Source organism: Siniperca chuatsi, linkage group LG8, assembly GCF_020085105.1.
Source record: "Siniperca chuatsi isolate FFG_IHB_CAS linkage group LG8, ASM2008510v1, whole genome shotgun sequence".
In the NCBI taxonomy this organism is placed as follows: domain Eukaryota; kingdom Metazoa; phylum Chordata; class Actinopteri; order Centrarchiformes; family Sinipercidae; genus Siniperca; species Siniperca chuatsi.
The window spans coordinates 12,372,418-12,394,121 of NC_058049.1; the positions used below are offsets into that span (position 1 = coordinate 12,372,418).

Consider the following 21,704-nt stretch of genomic DNA (forward strand, 5'->3'; position numbering starts at 1 on the left):
GGTGCCCTGTGAGATGAAACATGCAAGGTCTTTACATAACCCCGAGAGCACCCAAGATGACCCTCCAACAGCCTGTATGTGTCAGAGCCAAACTGGCCTGTTGTTCTTTCAGTCGCCGCTAATGCGGTACTTAGGCAGTTCCCCTGCACAGAAATTAGAAGGTCTACAGAACTTTTAAATAGTCACAGTGCAATCTTTAATGTCCTTTTTGACAATCTTTAGTGTCAGGGTGCCACAATTTAATACATTTCGATTTAAGTCCAAATACTGTTTTACAAATACTAGCACTGAGATTTCAGTGTTATCAGATTGATTCAGGTTGGTTTGCATTATTTTTGTAAGCTTTACCAACCACCATGCTTGGTTGAACAGACTGTCCAACCTGACAACGTCTCGACAGGAGACATGACCCAACTGACAGTAGTGGATGGGTACAATGGAAAGGAAATCAAAAGGGATCAAACTTGTGACCATTCAGGCGTGTTATTCAGTATTCGTGCCATTGTCTAAACTGGGCAGTAGAGCCTGACCAATACTGGTAGATAGAGATAACAACATGTCAGAAGAAAATTAGTGAGTGCTCACCTAACTTGTGAATTCTATGGACTTTGGCTCCATTGTCACCATCGTCATATTACAGTTATTACTCTTACATAGCCACAAATAGATAGATTGCTTCATCGCTATGCATCCTGCAAACAGCTGTGTTTAAAAAAGAAAAATAGTATTAAAAATAAGTTGCATCTTTCTTTCATTCGCTTCCAAAACAAATGCACACTCTAGCCAAATCAAGATCTATACGACACAAGGCGATGGAAACACTACTGCTTTTTCCCACAGGGACCACCAGAATCAACACTAAATGAAAGTTCCATGTAGTTGCTTTAACAACACGATTCAGTATTTGTTCACCGTTAATACATTACATCTACTAAACTTCTTCTCCCCAATAAGTAACACTAATTTGTGTGTGTCTGTAATCTCTATCCTGGCAGCTGTCAGGAGCCACTTAGCCTCCCATTAATGTGGTGCAGACTCAGCAGTTTGCCTCATTGCCCCAATTAAATAGTTTAATGCTTGTTTACTCTGGGGAGAACTAACACACTGCTTGTGTCACAGTTACTATAACCTGACTACTCTACTGATTGTCCCTCTTTAGCTCAGATTTAGAGCTGGCCTGTAGTTAAACAGAAATTCTATTGAATAAAACAATAATACAGCATATCCAATAGTGATATAAACTGGAATTTTAGTGTCAAGTCTGAGTCAGGCAGTGGGAGTGATGGGGACATGAAGGATAAATATGCATGCTGCATTTGGCTATGTGAAATATAAAACTGCATATTACTACTAACCTGTACCTGCATCTTTTTATCCCCTGGTATGCAGTAAATATGAATTCTGTCATAGGCCATTTACATAAGACAAATGGAATTTATAAAAGTTAGGCTCAAAAGATGCAATATAAATATATTACAGTCTGACTCAACAAATGTAGACTGTTGAGATAAAACCTCCCACTGGTCGACTACTGCATTCTGCTTCCTTCCATTCTTCCCTCCAGTCTCCGTTGCCATTTTCAAGGACGTACAATGACAAGTAGTTGACTTAGCTGACAATCTACATGCTAATGATGCAAAAGTTGTGATAAAGCAGATAATGTGCCACATGTACTACATTTGTCAGGCGCTCTGTGCAATTTAGGCACGCCATTCATCATTCCGATTGGTTTAAGAGATTTTCAAATATGTTTAAATGACATGCAGTGGCTGGCATAGTGTAAATTTAGTGTGAATATTCAGAACATTAATTCATAACAAACCGATTCACTGTATGTCTGAACAGAAAAGTTCCGGTAGTTTGCTCCATTTCTTTCATTTCATTCTTGCTTTTGAATGAGTCTGCCATGAGGAGAGGACATGGGATGTGGAGGCAAATAAGAGAGAAGTGCTAATTAAATAGATAATGATGGAATGTAATAGGCCTGGCAACTTTACTCTGCTTCACTTCTCCGCCGGTCCCCAGAGTAGTTTCTCGTTAATGTTGTCACACACACCCACTCCGACTGTTTGTTTATGCCTTTAGTTTAAGCCTCAGAGAAGCCAGAAATTAATACTGTATCAGGATTTCTGCCTAAATCTGAGGAAATAAGTATGTAAAAATTGTGTGCTTGTGTTTGTACAGTATGTATGCCGTTAAAAGAGTATGTTCAGTTGTGCAGGTAGATTTTGCTCTTACAGATGAAAATACATGAGAGGGTGGTGATTATATCACGCCAATGGAACATGCACTCTACCCTTTTCTTATCCCCTTTTTGTAATGGTCATATTCTCCTTTAGAACGGCTGAAATTTAATTTGCAATGTAAACTAGGCTAATAAAACACTACTCCTTACATGTGGGATTATTTGACATAGATATTGTCTCACTGTGGCTTTAATTCTCGCTCTTCTTATTAGCTATTAAAGGGAATTAAAGCTTCTTCAGGTGCACTCACTGTCCATCTTAAGAGTCAAGGCACATGCTAAAATTTTGATATGATGCAAATTGTGCACTTATGCTCATCCAGGCAACCAGAGAGGTCAGGTAAGCACAGTAGAACTTACAGTGCTGGTGTGACATTGACACTCTCCAGGCACCAAATCACATTATCATACACATTATTTATTCATGCATAGTCTATTTATGTATTGACTCAGTCAAACAAAGTTGTTGCTTTCATGCAGAAAGACAGACTATGAAGGAAAGAAAGATAGTTAAACAAACTGTTATTGGAGCAGGAGTGTATCCTGAGGTTGCATGTTTGTCCCTTGTCAACATTGCAGTAGGTGAGACACTGCAATGGGATACTCTGTTATAAGTAGCGACGCTGGCCCCCTGAAATGTAATTGCGCTGTGTCAACTTTGTGGTGAATCACAGCTATGCATTTTACATTGGGTGTGGGAAATGGATGGGGCTACTACTCATTCCTCTTGCACTTCTGCTTACATTTTATTGGCTGAGTGGGCAGCAAATGAGTTATTTTGTCAATAAGGTTGAAACAGATTAGATAATGGTCTGAATGTTGAGCAACATAGGTGCTGAACCTCATTCTCTCTGTAAGAGACATATCACATTACTGATTCCATTACATTGCTTTAGGTAGTGCATCCTAGAGCTCACAGTTGGTTAACACTGTAATAGGTTCATTGGTGGCTGTGATTACCTCAAGTTGATGTAGCTTTTTAAACAAAGGCTTGATATCGGCCTGGTTAGACTTTGTTAGTTGAACCACTGCTCCTCAAAATGTACATGCAACTCCCGGCCGTGGGCCTGTGCTATTAAAACTCAGATCCTTATAACTCAACTGCTGAGTATGATTACAGCAAGAAAAACCTGTTTAAATGTTCATTTGGGCACTTGACTATTGTTTTTTGAGACAGACTTGAAAAATTGTGAACCTATCCTTTAAATGTTAATGCTTTAAACACTAATGCTGGTCTCAGAATAAACAACATTTGAGTTTAATTCTTGACCCTGAAAACAGCTGGGTAAACTACAACTCCTACAGATCAAATCTGAATCCTGACAACTTTTTGCAAGCTTCACTTGGGACAGCCCCAGTATTTTGTTTTATATTTGTGTGACTCTTGATGGTATGGTGACTGTAAACATTTAAAGAGTAGTGTTCAAGGAGAGGAGATATAATATGAATATGAATGTGTGTAAGACCTAGAGCAAAAGAGTGTGTCTCAATAAAGAGCTTGAAAGAGAGATGAGGATACTTTTTAGAGAGAGAAAAACTGAAGGCAGTAAGTATCTTCTGATAATTTGTAATATTTGTTTGTGTGATTCAAGAGCAGACAGTCTGTGACATTTTATTTCTGTGATGCAGTCAAATTTCGAAGTTGTTTAGCATTTTAAAACTCCTATAATCTAAACCCTGCTGAGGTGAGGCAAAATTCCTCTTGTGTCAGTCACAGCCAAGACAGCTTCTAAGCCAGCGCAGAGGAAGTGAAAATATTTCTAATTAACAGTGAGTATTCCAGTTCAAATTTGGGGCTACAAATGCACAACACTGCTTAATTCAACTAGAAAAACGCTCCTTCCTTGAGTTTATCTCACACAAATGAAAACATACACATACTGCTCATGCCTTATACTTCTGTGTTTACATCTCTATATGGATATCTGTCTGTCTGTGTATATATTGCATAGCCTGGAACTACAAACACAAAGTCTTGCAGTCGTTTGAATTATGGATGGCATATTTACACAGATCGGTCCCCTCGGGCACCATCTTTTGTTTTTTGCTGTGGAGAAACAGAACAGAGCCAAACAGAAAAACAGAAGCAGAGGATACAGGAGAGGATGATTTGAGAATAAAGAGGAATCGAGAGACAATCGTGACACAGATTGAGCCAATGAGAGTAAGCTAGAGAGCAAACTGTCTGATTGACAGCAGGCAGCACACACAGGCCTGATGATGGAGGAAGCAAGTCCAGTGCTCTCTGTCTGTGTTCTTATGCTACCTGCAGCTCTACAGAGGTGAACTGATATGATTTGATGCTCTGGGGTGCTACAGTCCAAGCCATGTGCCATTGATGTGTTGCTCTGTCAAGCATGTCCCCAGCGACTTGTGAAACCGATATCTTGGTCTCTGTATCAGCCACCTCCATGTAACGCTGGGATATGCATCAGAAGAATTAGACTCAAAGGAAATGTTACTTAAGATAACTGACTCCCGTCAAAGCCATGTTAGAGCTTACCTTAATGTTTGTACCTTTCAGAGCACTTGTCACTGTCTAGAGCAGACACACTCCAGCATCTCAACTGAACAAACATCAATAAAATTTTAGAAACACTGCCTTTTACAAACTCAATTTAATATGTAGCGTGTGTTCTAGTGTTCTAGAATCTAGAATCCATGAAAATCAAGCAGTTGGAATGTTGTTGCCATGGTAACAATATGACAAGGCTGACTTTCTTGCTCAGATCTCTCAAAACATACAACCTTGGTGTTTTTCTTTTCAAATCAAATGCCATTTTTCCAACAAAGGTAAGTGCAGATATATCAACAATTGCAATTTCACTAAGTATTTTTGGTGTTTATGTGTTATTTATACCTTTTTGGCAAGAATATCAGCAGACAGCTCAGTAGGTTGTGTGTTTCTGTGTCTTTATAGCCTGCTCCACACATGGTTAAACACAGTTTCCATCTGCATCATGCATCAACATTAATGACGTCCTCATGAACAGCTTACGTAACATCTGTAGTCTCCCCTCCTTCCTTTGTAAATTCAGTCACGTCCAACTGGAGCTGCAGCCAAACTGAATAATACATCTGTACTTTTCTAGCCAGACCTTCGCTAGTTTTCCACTTCTTTATCTCTCTCTCTCTCTCTCTCCCTCCCTCTCTTTCTCACAAGGATAAGTGCATGTGTGTGAGTCCTTCAGCGGTTACACAAACACCCATCAACAGTTTAAAGTGGTCATATTATGCTTTTTGGCTTTTTCTCTTTCCTTTATTGTCTTATATATTTTTTTGTGCATGTAATAGGTTTGCAAAGTGAAAAATCCCAAAGTCCACCCCAAAGGGAGTTACCCTCTCCCACAGAAAACACTGCTCCTGAACTGCCTGAAAACAGCTCGATTGTAGTCCAGCCTTTACTTCCGTAACGTATCTACGTCACTATGTCACAAGCGTCATAATGCACAAATTGAGCAGTTTCCACTAGTACACCTAAATATGAAATTAAAATAACGTTAGATACCCTCCAGGGTAAAGTTGTTACTGTGATGTAGAGACAGTGCACAGTTACCTATGAACGATAAATTTGTTACAAATTGATAACTTACCATGTTTCCACTCTGAAACTCTTGCTCCAGTCTCGGTTGTGAAGCTGGTTCGGGTTGTTGGAACATGTACGGCTGAATCATAACGGCTGAACTGAAGCCAGTAACCGGCTGAAGCAACTTTGTTTTGGATCACACTACCTTGCTCGTCAGGACCCGCCCTACTATGTTTCTGACTGGCTAGTAGTCCTCACCTTGGTACTCCGAACAAAGATCAAATAGAAGTGAGATACTTCACTCGGTAGCTAAAACGGAGCGTTCAAGACACGGTGATAAGAGGTACTGCAGCAATGTGCAGTATGAGTACAAAATATGGTGTTTTTTGAAAATTAAACCATGTAAACCTATTCTGGTACAACCCCAAAATAAAATGATGAACCTGAAAATGAGCATAATATGACCACTTTAACTGATATCTAAGTGTAGAAATACTGCACCAAACATGGACCTCTTTTAGATACAACAGAAGATAGAGCAACACATTGCAGAAAACATCAATAGTGAGATAATTCATATCTTACCTATCAGGAAGTCTGCAAAGGAAAGCAATTTCTACAATCTTAGCACTCTATTGAGGGATAGATGATAAATGAGGCAGTCAAAGAGCCCTTTGTGTCAGACAGTGCAGGGTATGGTAGCATGCTTGGAGAACAAAGGGTTTTTTTAATTTTTACTTTACTGTGTGTCCTAACTGTACAAAGGCTGGTAACATATAAAGTAGGCAGGGATATCCTCATGCTGCTGCAAGCACTAAAGAGGGAAACAGAAATAGAGGTAGGGGAAAAGGTGAACAAGGTTGCAGAAGGGGAAAAAAGTAAGATTAGGGAGGTAAGGAAGGAAAGAAGCATTGAGAGGGTAGGCTGCAGCCACCAAGGCCATATAGCCACAGCCATAGGAAGCATAGGGAAGAAGGGGGTCTTCGCTGTACCTAAGTAGATCACTATTTAGTCATGAATGTGAAACATCTCTCACTTTTACATAGTCTTCAGGACATGAAGATAAAAGAGTTTTACCTTTTTTTCTCTATGAAGCTAGTTGAAGTGGAAGCACATACTGAAATTGCATAGTCATTGAACTCATTAGGGCACCAGCTGCCTCCATCTATAACCCCTTTTCTTTTGCACTTTGTTTTGGTCTGTGCATGCGCCTCAGGGTGGCAATGACCGAGTTAATGGTTTTGGGAAGGGAGGGGTAGGCAGCTACAGATGCTATGCTCCTCAGTCCAACATAAGGGGTGTGCAGGCAGACACACATACACACACTCATACAAACACACCACACTGGACGGGAGCAGAGGGGCCCAGGGAGAGATGTCCTGCTACAGGTTCTCTGTAGGCAAACGTCCTAAGCATTCAGACTTATGCTATGCTCAAACACACACACGCACACACACACACACTCACATTCGTGTGCGAACACACACACATGCTAGAAAGGGGCAGAAACACACCAGCTGCTCTCTAAAAATGGGACAGGAATGAAAGAGAACTTAGTTTGGAGGGGCGGAGAACTATCAGTTCACACAGAATATGAGAGAGAGGGGAAAACAAGATGGGAGTGGGCAGGGTATATGAGGAGCATCAGCAAATCAAAACGGGGGGGGTGCGAACAAACCTTCTGGCTCTGTGCTCTCTTTGTGGACGGCTTGCTTCAGCGGGCAGCAGAAGATTTCGTGACACTTAGCACGAAAGGGGGACCCTTTACTCCTTATGTCCGCAGAATGGATGGAGTCCTGCCGTAACATAATGTACTCCTGGGTACCTGGGGCAGCGTCATCCTGGACTGCGGTGATGCCATAACAGAATGAACTGGGGTTAGAAGGCTCACAACACACAAAAACAAAAGAAAACAACAGCAAAAACACAAGGCAGAAACAGGCAAATAAAAAGACATCACACATTAGCAACAGCAATATCTTTAAATAACAGTACTACAGCACATAGTGAAAGAGAGAGAAGGAAGAGAGAGGAGAGAGGGACAGAAGAGAATAAGAAAGAAATAGACAGGCATAGATCAAGAACACCAAGCTCACAAAACAACTCAAATTAAAGACAACACTGGGGGCTCCATTAAAAATATCCCTGGTCACTGAAAAGGAAAGGTGATAAAATAAAAGGTAAAAGGAACAACAGTTCAATGTTCAGAATCAGTGTTATGGCAGGCTTTTAGCAGGCACAGAACCATGAGCTGCTGCACTTAAATGAGGTGATTGTAGGGCTGGTAGAGGAGTAAGAGGTTGTGGGATTGCAAGGCAAGCGTGCACTCTGCTACTGTCCAAGTCAGCATCACTGAAACTGATTGACTGACTGTCAGGTGGTGGGTGATTATGGCCCCCCTGTTCACCACATATCCACCCCATTTACTGTATGAGTAGGCAAGCAGATGCAAAGACATGCACAGGCCCCCAGGTCACACTGAAGTGGCTAGATTGCTTTCATGAAGTCATGCTTACTGTAAGTGACGTTAAGGAGAGCATCTATAACATCACTCTGCATATGTGTCTATAGGAATTCTGGACTGGGATCCTGTGAAACGCCGTGTGTTTCTGTCTGTATGTATTGGATCTACTGCATCTGTCCTCTTCTGGACACAGTCCCTGTTTGGCTTCGATCAGTGACCTATTTTCTCTGTGTTGATGGATTAGCTAAAAACGAATCAGCCCAAATAAATTGTATCTTCTTTTCCTAATGGATTTGTGCCATGCCTCTCTCTGACACATTTACTACTTAATGAAAATGACTATAGAGAAGGCTGTTAATCTGTAGCAACTATCAAACCACCACAACGCTTAATCCCTCCTCCATTTATGACATGTGTGACCAACATAATTATTTTCAATTTTCTCACCAGAAAAATGGCATCATGAATAGTGTTAAAAATGTACACATGTAACTCATGACCCATTTTCACACAGAGTTGGTCTTGATGACCTGATATCCTCTCTTCTCATACTGTGATAATATCACAATCTTGCACTGCATCTAAACCTCAGGCAGCTATATTCACAAAGCTGAAACATGAATTACAGTACCGCCTCAGTTTCTACTCCCAGTAAGAATACACTAAACTACTAAATATAAACGAAAACATTATGTAGACAGACTCCCACACACTGACTTCCATGTACTTTGTTTTCACACAGTGTCTTCTTCACACAAAAAAGATCAAGAAGCACACATAGACCATTTTTTTCCTTTGTGTCTCAAACACAAACAAAAACATGCATATGAAATAAAAAACAAGACCACACGTATAAGAAGCACATGGGTCCAATTAATAGTGTTTTAAATAGTCTTTAAAAGGACAGGCAGAATTAGAAGATACTGAACACTGTGTACACCCTACAAATGTACAGAAAAATCTGTGTGGTAACTTACTAATTAGAATTTAAGGTTTATGTCCTGTATGTAAACATAGTTTTATGAATTAATCCTGAAACTGTTTGATAATACAGCTCTACTGACTATTGAGTAATAATCAGACCTGTGTGAGTGCAATGTTACTAGCTGCAAACTACAGTACATTTCTGCTCTGTATTCATAAACCCGACGCACTCACCCTTATTGGAGCCAACTAAAAGTAAAGAGCCAAAACAATACACTGTTGATAATTAGCTGTAGGTTTACTTTCATTCATAAAACCCTTTAACACACATAACCATTAAGTGTATTTAATTTCAGTGTTCAACTGTTTACTCTATTTGAGTACAGTATGCCAAATTGGCCTTAATGGGAGTAAAGTGGCGCAATCAACAGGAGGGTGCAGCATGCAAATTTTTTTTATCATAAATAAATTGGTTAAAAAGGGGGAATGACCCCTTGAACTTCAGGATTTAAAGCATTTTATTGTAAGCTTGCAGCATGCATACCTAACATTACACCTGCCTTAACAAAACAGGAGAATGCCTTGCCTTAACATACAAATAAAGAATTGGAGACGAACTTACAATAGAAATGGCCTCTTTAAGCCTCCCAAGAGTAGCCTAATTTTATTCGGGTTTGGCAGAGCCCAGGATAAATCAACTTGAGAAAGGTGGTCATTGATAAAGATGTCAAGTAGACCGTACAAAAGATGATGACAGTTGTCTCTTACATAGAAACAAAAAAAACTCCCTACACCAGATTGGACAAATTGGACTCCCTGAACTGATCTTTACATGTGATTTTCAAATCGTCAAAATTCCTCCAAAACTGTCCACCATTTTTTTTTTTTAAACCTCTACAATGTTTTAATGTGTTGTATTTCTTGTTGTTTTTATCGTAGCTCAGGGATTTGAAGAGGTGGCATGTGAGCTTATCGCTTCAATGTTCACTAACTGGTCAGAGCATATCTGATGATTCTGGAGTAGTTGTATCCAGACTTAAATCTCATAGTAAAAACTGAACTCACTATAGAGAACTGCAGATGAGATAGATCAGGAGGACACCATGTTCAGCTGATAAAACTGGCTTTGAATTAACTTTCTGAGCTGCGTATGTCTTTCAAAAACACCCCTTTAGCAGGCCCCATAAACTGGGCCACAAGCCCTGAAGACAGATCCAAATATTAATGCACATATTGCCAACAAGAGCAGGTCCACTGTCCAGTAGGCCAGCCACTGCCTGACACAAGCCTCCCTAGTGTGTCAACCCCATGAAACACACACATACCAACAGGCAGCAGATAATCAGGGTTCCACCCAGTGCAATTAATCACCACATGCCTTTTCTCCGACGGGACTTATCACTATCTTTGTGCCTGCTTCAGGCTCCTGGATAACCTGCTACACTAACACCTCTGCACCAGCAGAAGGTCCTGCGATGTAGCAGAAGTCTACATCGCAGCCCCTCACCAAGAAAACCACAGCACGAATGAAACGTTAATGGTGCTTTGGAATGAGAGAGAGGACGTCTAAGTTTCCTTCCAGGAATATGACCCCATTCTCTGCTCCTGAGGCACAGAGGTGCTGCTACTGTACTTGATCCAGTAGAAATTTAGCTAAACTAAGATAATCTGCCCTTTCATAATACATTTAAACTGAGAGAGATAGAAAATAACATTGATGAATAGAAAAAAGTTTGTGTGTGTATATATATATATATATATATATATATGTATATGTATATATGTATATATATATGTATATATATGTATATGTATATATATGTATATATATGTATATGTGTGTATATATATGTATATATATATATATATATATGTGTGTGTACAAACTGTCCCTTTACACCAGTGATGTTTCCCTGTTGCCCGATCAGTTTCTTTTCTCCCCAAACAAACTAAACAAAGAATGAAGGATTTGTTTCATCTGCATATGACAGGTGTTGCACTGAGACACATCCACAGGTTAGTTGGCAAAGGGTCAAACTTCAAACTGCTTACTGGCACAAACATTCATGCACTCTGCAGTTGTTTTCTCTCTGTCATCCTCACTATCCTGTCTGCTTATGTATTCCTAACTGAGTTCATAGCTGAGGTAGAAAATATGTGTGTGAAAGACGGGGAGAATAGACTCTCAAGAACTTCAGCAAATGTCTAATTCCAGCCCGCATTTATTAATGAGCCCGCTAACTGCTGGCTCATCTGAAGTAATAAAAATGAGTGATGGTGGGGCTAAGAGGACGAACAGAGGTGGGGGTGGGCACCATCTTTTACAGCCTGTCTCCTTCATCCTAGCCCCAGCCTTGATGAAGAGTGCATATTGGGATTGAAGGATGCATGATGAATGACACAGCAGAGCTTGGGACCAGCCACTCAGAGTGAGCTGTCACCCAAGTTCATGATAGGCAGTGATCTACAGGCACCAGTGTTGCCACACTGGACCTTCAGCAGACTGCAATAGATGTCCTTGCCCCTCTGACAGGAATAAATCTCATAGTAAGGAGAAATTGGTACAAACAGAAGGGGGTGGGGGTGTATCTTGCTTCGGTTAGTTGCTCATCTATTTAAAGCCTCTTATGAATGACAGGGCATGTTCAGGTTTTATGGCAACAGTATGGTAGATGTACTATCTGTGCTGTGCTTATGTTCAAGTGTGGATGCGTCTATAGGACAGAAGAGCAAGCTTAATGTGACAAAGCATTATCAGTGACACCCAAGCTCACAAATTCCACCTGCCTCATGTTCAAATGGAGTTCAAGGATGTGTGTAATCAACTGAAGCACTGTTAGGTCCAGAGAAATGAACTACATTTCCATATATGAGGTGCACAAGTCATGGCTTATATCCATCAAGAAGGTGGAACACAGTCATCATGACTTGACGAATAGCATACTCACTAAATTAGAATCAGAATTAAGCACAGAAACAGGTCTGTAGCCTGAAGTTTGTCTTTCGAAAATAGCTTGGCCTCAATGTGGTTTTACAAGGAGCTGAATCTAGCACATTGTCTTCTGGGATGCCTTCGGTTCAATATGGCTCCATTTCAAGAAAGAATAGTTTTATTTTGGTTGTAAGTCACCTTGCAGGCAGCGGAAAAAAGTGAGTCGAGTTGAACTTGAGGTTTTCTTTGAAAAGCAGAATGAGCTTGCATTTTTATTTATGCTCTTTCATCCCTCTGAGCTCATTGTTTGTCTCTCTCTCTCTCTCTTTATCTCTAACTCCCTCTTGTTCTTTGTTCCTTTGCCTTTTTGTTATAAACAGAGAACAGAGGCTCTATAGTGTGACATGATAGCTTGGGACAAATATTGTAGCCTTTTGTTATCAAGACATTAATCGCTAGATAACTAGAGTGATGAAAATTAAAATGAATATAAAACTGCAAAGAAGAAATCAGCAGCCTCAATTTTAGGTCTCACTGTATCCATGACCACATCTTAGTTAAGGCTTTAGTATATCTACATTGTTATCTTTCATAATGACTGTTTAGCTGTATGACACGGTATAACAGTGCCATTAAAATGTAGCAAAATGTAAAATAGCATTTATGTTTTCAAATAAATTTGTGCATGCACCATTGGTAATATATTAAAACTTATGCCAGTCTAATTCCATTAGTATAAAAAAGGCATGATGCATAAAAGAGCACAGGGAAACAATTTACACTAATGCTGGCAATTACTCAAATGCAATACAATAGGGTCATGGCTCCAGCCATGCTCTCTGCACAAAAGCAATTTGTTTATGCCAATACGCAGTATATAAATAAGCTATGAATCTGCCTCAGAGGGCAGTCCGCCATCTTATTCTATTTATTCATCTAGAAAAAAACCATGTAGAATGGTTTCATCTTCCTCTCATCTCCCACCCAATGCGCATAATGACACCACACACACACACACACACACACACACACACAAGTGGAGGTCCACTGAACTGATTGTGACATGATTGCAAAGGAATTGTAACTAACTTAAATCATGATTAAACTTTAGACTATGTTCAGATTTGATGTGTTTTTCAGAACCTGGGATACATGTATATTCAGATGTATGGAGCTGACCTTTTGAGGCACCTGCAGGCTGTATGATGAAGAGAAATTATGGGCATGAAGTACAGAGCCATACTGAGTAAAGCCTGTCACATACAGTACAGTATATGCCCCATCATCAGAGGTTTGGTTGATTGGTTTGGTGAGTAAGTGTGTCTGTGTGGTGTACTTGCAGAAGAGGGAAATGAGCAGGTGGGGGAGAGCAAGTGTAATACTGCTGCCTGCCCAGTACAGCATGTCTGCAGAGATGGATGTGATGAACTGTTGGTGAAGGCCCAATGATAGATGCATACAACGCTCATGCAGTATGAAAACGTATTGATCCAGCAACAAAGAGTGGCCTTGCAGAAAACCCTTTTTACCGCATTCTGATAGCTTCCTTAGCCTCAGGGTTACTAGTCCATGCACACACTCATGCGACTCCCACTTGATGAGTCAGTGATATATGTCGTATGCCATCTGTATATGAGCATGTTTGTGCGTGTTTGTGTTGGGTGGGGCAGAAATGTGGAATGTCACACTGATTAAAAAATGGTTCACTCTGATAATACTTTACACCAAAGTTTTCCAAAAAACATCTCTCCATAAAATGTCCAGTTTGCAATTGGCTTTCCTCTGAATAACTAAACTACCTAACAAGCAAAGATTAGAAAAAAGTCAGAAAAATACCATCAATTATCTTAAAACCCCTCAGATTTATCTTGTGACACTATTGTGGGATCCCAACAGTTTGGGAATCACTGAGGTAGAGCACCATATAAAAATCTGCAATGCAGCCATTTGCAATTTCAGAAACATTCATGGTGACACCATTCAGAAAAGAGTGACACAGAAAATAACATTCTACAGAATATTAGACTACCCTGTTAATACTCTATAGAGACGTATCCCTTTTGGACAGTCACAGTCATCTTAAAAATCATACATCTCCCTGTTGTGATTTATGATCAAATATAAGAAACTACATTTTTGACCTGGGTTTTGTCTTGCCAACTACATATAAAGATTTTGTGGATCTAACATTTAGAACTATGTGTAGGACATTTTACTTGGAATTCTAATCTAATTTCCACCTGAATACTTTGCTTTTGTGTTTATTTCTTTTCTGTTTCACTCGAATGACGCAGCTGCATTAGAAATTATACCTCCTTTGCTCTTTAAGTCCCATTTGAGACTAATTACTGAACACAAATTAAACACAAAACACAAAATAAAAACTATTCTTGTTTCACCTTTTCACCCTGAAAACAATTTTTGGCACCCAATAGTTTTATAATGGAGGTTTAAATTCCTGGAATGCATTAGTTGGCTTGAAAATATGCCAAGTTGAGAAAAATCAATATGAAGAGACAATATGGGTCCAAACTCACTCACTCTCTCTGTCTCTCTGTCATACACACACGCACACACATATACTTCCACTGTTTTTCTAACTTTTTTGGTATGCTTCAAAATGCTGAGTGCCAGCACAACTCACAAATATGCAGACACAAACAAACTCATGAACATAAAAACGGTGAAGAGCACAACTAATTTCTGGCATGTGAGAGTCAAATAAAATCAAACTCAATGTCAGGTTCACTGTGACACACCTTGGTAACTTTTTTTTTTCAAAGCAGAGCGTGTCCATGTATGGCTACTGCAGGAGAATTAAATGTTGTCTCACTTTTCTTTAAAAGTGTACAGAAATTGTGTAAGACTATGTGCTGCTGATAAAGGACAACAACCCTTGCAAGAGAGCAAATGAGCATGTACACACACAGACACACAAATGAACTAATCAAATATTGTTACGCACACAAGCTCCATCCCTATCATGGATTCAAATGTTTCATGGATATCGTGTCAACAGACAGGGATCAAACACATACTCGTGCTAAAGCGGATTAATGTTAAGGATCCCTTTCAGCAATTATCAGCTGACAAGAGCAAATGGGATTGTAAAGCATATACTACTGCCTGCCGATCATTAGGCCTTTGAGATCAGGAAGACTGAAACATTGTGGGAGGAGGTTCAAGTGTAATAGGATCAACATATCCTGAGCACTAAGTGACACCAAGTAGCTTATGATATATCATATGTCAAATCCGCTCCAAAGTCACATATGATTCATATGTGCTCTCTTCATGTTGACTCTGTGCCTGTTGTCAAACATCATACAATAAGATTACAAGGACAGAAGGACGTGTTGCCTGTCTCGCTATTAGCTGACAGTGTGTTTTATGAGGTTTGATTCATCTCTAGTGAAGGATTTTAATAGGAACAATCTGTCTTCTTTTATGTATAAGACAATTAGCACAGTGTCGACTACCCCCTCCACAAAACTATCATGAACTAGTGAACTAAACGCACCAGTGCTCATATCACGGGTGTGCTTCACAGTGTGTGTTCAGTTAATGGTGCAAAATATGTAACATGACCCACCAACATATGTATACATACTGTGTTTAAAAAAATACACAGTAGACACAGCATGGTTTTATATATTACCTGATACATCATGTTGAATATTACCTATTAGGTTTTTATTATGACAACTGGTTTCAATCATTGATGCAGCCTTGAATTTTCAAAGATTTTCCAAAACACTTACACAGTGACAGCGGATATAAAAATTATAATCAATTTAAAAAATTTAATATTAATCTTGTTTTTAGGCTTTTAAAGGCTAAATCAGTGTTTAATTTAAGTGTTACCAACCTTATGCATTGTTCCACATTTTATATTATCAAAAAAAAATCAGAATGTGAAAGAAAATAATCTGAAATTAACTTGTTCTTTTGACCTCCAAAGCAAAGGGAGAGCAAAATAATTTACCATTACATTTTCCATAAAAACTGCACTGCAGTCATGTATAAACCACTTTAAAGTTTGCAAAAGTCACAAATGTGTCCTTCATTGGCCCAGTGGTAGGAGTGGCCATAAATGCTCAACACAACAAAAAAAAACCCCAGAAAATGTGCTCTGCCAACAGAACACTGTCGTCTAGCGAGTTGCATAACAGGAGGCAATCTCAGTGTGAGACCTGCAGCTCAGAGCAAGAGAGACGGAGAGTCCGAGCTGCTGGATCATGAAGCCCAGCATAACTGTCTGCAACATATCAGATATAAATATTCAATCAAAACAAAGATCTGATTAGAAACCAATCTGTTAACAATTTACAAGCTGTTGGACTAGCATCAATATCTGACATCAAATACTGGCAAATCAATTATTTTAACCCACTGAATGCTACATTAAATGTGTACTGTGTTCTTGTCAGAATAAATAGCATTATATAAGGGGAACAGTATACTTTCTTTCTGCTGGCTATTTAGCAGGAGCATTAGTGACCGTCCCCAACCTTCTGCTCTCTCACAACCCTCAGTGCACTTACTGATGTCTCAATGCATGGCTGACTAAGAGCACAGGCCCATTCCACTTCCATCCATCGCTATAAGTTAATGTGGGATCGACAGGTCCTGGCTCAGTGCTCGATAAAACACCTCAGCTCTGTCAGACACTGAAAACTTAAATGATATACCTTTACCTTACCTTTTTTTTTTTTCTACAGTTAACAGCATCCCTCTCTCGCTCCATCTTCTACTTCCAGATCTCTGTCTGATTTGACAAAACACTGTCGGGCTCAAATCAAACTGAGGTAACAAACAATGGAGACACAAAAGATACAGCATTTCCAAACATTAAATCACTAAATTCAATCCAAAGTTTTGAGCAATTATGTAATGGAAGATCCAAATGATCATATCACCACCAGCCTTCACAAGTTGTGACAAGCCTCTTTATTAAGCATTATTAATCCAAGCGTCTGTGCAAAGAACACAGTCAGAGCAGATATGGAGGGCAGCGTCTTCCTCTGCCCTCTGCCAACCAGTTCAAATCCCAGATGGGCATCAAAACCACACACACTCGCAGTTTATTAATGCACATTTACAGCCTTTCCTGTTTGTTAGAGGAGGAAAGGTAGCAGAGGGAGAGGGCAAGAGGAGGAGAGAAGGCATGTGTGCAGTTTTAAAGAACAGGAGTAAGAGGTGGAGCAGAGAAAAGGAGGGTGACCTTAAAACGCTATTAGTGTGAGTCTCACAGCAGTGATTTTACTGAATGCTTGCCGCAAACACAAACGCTGCAGTCTTTAAATTTGTCATTACTTAAAGATCAATATTTTACAGAGAAACAGCAAGAAGGATGGAAATTAGAGATGGTTAGATTTGAAGTTGAAATGGACAATAAAAACCGCCATGTTAGCGCCTATATCATTTGTTCTGCAGCTGTTTAACAGTTCGATCGGTTTCTTTCACTTTGGATTCATTAAAGTTCCCATGACATTATGATGCATGATTTTTTTTTGTAATTGATTGTAATTAGAATGATGATACAGGCTTGATGAAATTTGTTTATTTTTTATACTTAAAAATTAATGTTGATTTTGAGCATTGAGCTTTTAAGTCATCATAATTGTAGTTCCTATACACTTTAATTACTAAATAGCTTATAATTCTTCTGCAAGTTCCTTATGGAAACTTTTAACTTATTGTACTTATTAGTTGTGTCTTTGTATGTGTTTGTGTGGATCAGTTTCTGTATGTGAATGCTTTTGTAAAGATGTTCTCTAACATTTTTAGCATTTCATGGCTTATTGACTGGAAGATTGTAATTTATCTTTGATGCCAGATGAACATAAATTCCAATCAACAATAAAACCCATGATGAACCACTAATAACCACCAATAACACTCTAGCATTTAATAGATAGAACTGATTTTATGAAGCTTGACAAGCAGTAGAACACTCCAGAATTAAAATGTTGAAATAGTAATGAAGCTAAAGTGTTCTCCAGTTCACTCAGATCCTAAAATATGAATGTTTGGATAGCCAAACATGTGTTTTTGTAAAATAGTTAATTTTATAATTATTGTGACTGTTGCTACGAGTTACAGTAAACATTGTTCTATATGTCCTCTTGGATTAACGTGTTAAAACGATGTAGCGCATGCTACTAATTTGCGGTCATTGAGAGGGAGTTTATTTATGAGGAAATCAGCTCACAACAAATAGAAAGTAATCAAGGGTTGGTTAGGTACTGGAGAGTTACATGTAACCCATGACTTTTAAAAGTAAATGTGAATGTAAAATGTGAATGTTTTAATTATGTCCTGATCATAATTATTTTATCTATACAAGTAAACATGTTCCTGTCTGTGTCTCACTGATATAGAGGTTAAACAAGGTCAGGTAAAAATGAGAACAAGAGCAAGAGGATCGAACAATAGCTCCTCACTTTACTGCATAAGTGAATAAAATTAAAAATACACTATCAGAGAAAAGGATTACGCTGGTATTATGACTAACCCTCCTGCTATATTAACAAGTGATGAACACACTGTCAATTCCAATTGACCCAAGATTCCCAACTAGCTTGGCCTTGATGCAGGATTACATAAAGGATTCAAATCCAGGCATTCAGAGAGAGGAGATTTAGGAACAGCTAACGCCAACGCTATCTGAATCATCAAAAATATGAGATTAGTGTTTGATGGCTCAGTTTCCTGATGATGCATAAGAGGGACAAAATCCACACACACACACACATCCCTTAGTTATTTTGTTTGTGTCAAGTTGGGAAAACATCCAGGCATTTGTTACGCTTTGTGATGGGAACCACAGCGAGAGGCCTAAAAAAAAAAACAAAAGGAGAGGACCAAGTTCTGTGTTCCAGTCTCGGCTCTGAGACGAGCTGAACTGGAACAAATAAGGTTATTCCAGAACAATAGTCATTGTCGGAGACAGTGGTTCAGGCGACAGGAGAGCTAACCAATCAGACTTGTCCCATCCTCATGTGCTCCTTGCATGTGCAGTAACTTTGTAATTTACTGGTTTTTAATCATTCTATTTAAATTTCACTACCCATACCAGTCTTTCGCAAAACTCTTTTATAAATGAAGATGCTAATCCTTCATACATGTTACAAAATGACATTAACTATAATAGAGACTTGAAAACAACCCAGAAATGCAGTTAATCTGACCCAGAAAGCTATAAATAGATCCATGCTGTACTTTGGAAAGTTTGTTTAAAAACTATAAATAGAGATTAGGCAGTGATTTTTGTTTTGCAGATTTATAGAATGACCCTTTCTGCGGCAGTTGCCAAGTTATAAAGCTTGCACAGGTTAAAGTGGTCATATTATGCTCATTTTCACATTCATCATTTTATTTTGGGGTTGTACCAGAATAGGTTTACAGGATTTAATTTTCAAAAAACACCATATTTTTCTCACACTGCACATTGCTGCAGCAGCTCTTTTCACCCTGTGTCTTGAACGCTCCATTTTAGCTACGGACTGAGGCATCACACTTCCATTCGATTTTTGTTGGGAGCTGCATGTGCAGTACCTAGGTAAGGACTACTAGCCAATCAGAAGCAGAGTAGGGCAGGTCCTGACGAGCAAGGTAGTGTGATCCAAACAAAGCCACTTCAACCGGTAACTATGGCTTCAATTCAGCCGTTATGGTTCAGCCGTACATGTTCCAACAACCAGCTTCACAACCGAGACTGGAGCGAGACGTTTCAGAGTGGTAAGTTATCAATTTGTAACAAATGTATCTTTCATAGGTAACATTTTAACTGTGCACTGTCTCTACATCACAGTAACAACTTGATGGCCATTGACTGCCTATCTAATGTTATTTTAATTTCATATTTAGGTGTACTTGTGGAAACTGCTCAATTCATGCATTATGACGCATGTTACATAGTGACGTAGATACGTTACGGAAGTAAAGGCTGGACTACAATCAAGCTGTTTTCAGGCAGTTCAGGAGCAGTGTTTTCTGTGGGAGAGGGTAACTCCCTTTGGGGTGGACTTTGGGTTTTTTCACTTCGGAAACCTATTACATGCACAAAAAAGATATATAACATAATAAAGGAAAGGGAAAAGCCAAAAAGCATACTATGACCACTTTAAATGTTTTGTAGAATTCCCTTCTTATCTCAAACCAAAGTACAGTGGATGCATCATTGTCCTTGTAGCCCGCTATTTAGAATATGAATTGAAACATTTTTTCCAAGTCTTGTGGTCTTGACACCGGACGGATCCTGTTCACTCGCAGCTGTTCACCAGCCTGAACATTTCCTACTACATCAGCCAAGTCATCCCAGCTGTTAACATATCATGTGCTCAACACACTCAACTAAACACACACACCCACATACTCGAATGGGAAACCAGGAGAAAGCGAGTTCACAGGGACAATGAAGGGTAGCGCTGGTGGCAGTCATCAGTGATAGTACTGCCAGAATAGAATAGGAGATTTAGTGCTTAGGACTGGGAGTGCATCAGGAGAGACAGAGATAGTGAGTACAGGCCATGTCAGCCACCATGACTGCACAACTACACAGAAAAATCTTTTCTGTTCTCTTTTCTGTTGGTTTGCTACAACACATTCTACTGTAGCAGGATTTCCACCGAAGTCTCTTTATGGTTTTTGTGTGTGGTAGATCTATCGAGTTAGACACAGATCCAGACACAGAACAGTCCCCCTGTTCGACCGTTCTGTGTTGAAACATCAGGTAACCAATCAGGTTTTTATGTTTTTTATGTTTCGCTCCGTGGTGGTTTCTATAAAACTCTCATGACTTTTGTATGCATGAAATTTTCAAGGCCCAATAGAAGATGTCCATAGAAAAGGTGTCTCATTTTGTCATCTTGTCTAAATACTACAAAACCTTTGTTGACAGTCTGCCTGCACCCTGAAAACAACTCTGAGCTCTGTCACTGTGAAGAAATCAAACCAGAGCTGCAGCACGTAACACCCACGTCACAGCACAACAGCAATGACTACAATATCCACCCTGCTGTTTATGGTGAGGTCATGGTTTCTGGTCATCTTGCTTTCATGTTTCTCAGAACAGACTCGCACTTGTGTGTGTGTGTGTGTGTGTGTGTGTGTGTGTGTGGGTGGGTGGGTGCGCAGTGTGCCTAATATGCTTGTATAACAAATATCACAGTGCATACTGTAATTGTCTGTAGGCGGGCTTGTCTGGGGAGTCCATCTGCCCAAGGGACCTCAGGGCATCTGGAGACTGTGCATGCACGTGTGTTTCATGTTCTTATATCCCGTGGGGACTTTAACCTGAATGCACACTAACCCATGGCAACAAAAATTGAGGTCCCCACGGGTAAGGCAAGGGAAGGCATTATGTCATTGACTGTCCCTGTGGGGCTAGTGTGTGTGTGTGTGTGTGTGTGTGTGTGTGTGTGTGTGTGTGTGTGTGTGTGTGCATGTAAATTCACATATACAGTGCACACATAGCCACAATACACATTTTACAGTGCCATGACATCTTATTGGATTACATGTTACTGATGTCATTTGTGATCTTGGAGTAATATAGATTCACTAAAACCCACCAAAAAAACTACAGGATAACAAGACCACCCATTAG

At 39.5% G+C, this 21,704-nt stretch overlaps 1 protein-coding gene across 4 annotated transcripts in view; it reads right to left on the minus strand.

Moving 5' to 3' along the window:
- The window catches only part of fgf13a (fibroblast growth factor 13a), a 98,950-nt gene that overhangs the window by 42,268 nt on the left and 34,978 nt on the right, over positions 1-21,704 (minus strand). For 3 of the 4 annotated variants that reach the window (XM_044205570.1, XM_044205571.1, XM_044205569.1), the window contains exon 3: positions 7,450-7,617. The exons of the other annotated variant lie outside the window; for it this stretch is intronic. In XM_044205570.1, coding sequence (XP_044061505.1) covers positions 7,450-7,617 — 168 coding nt within the window. The remainder of the gene's footprint in view (positions 1-7,449; positions 7,618-21,704) is intronic. 4 annotated transcript variants of the gene reach the window in all.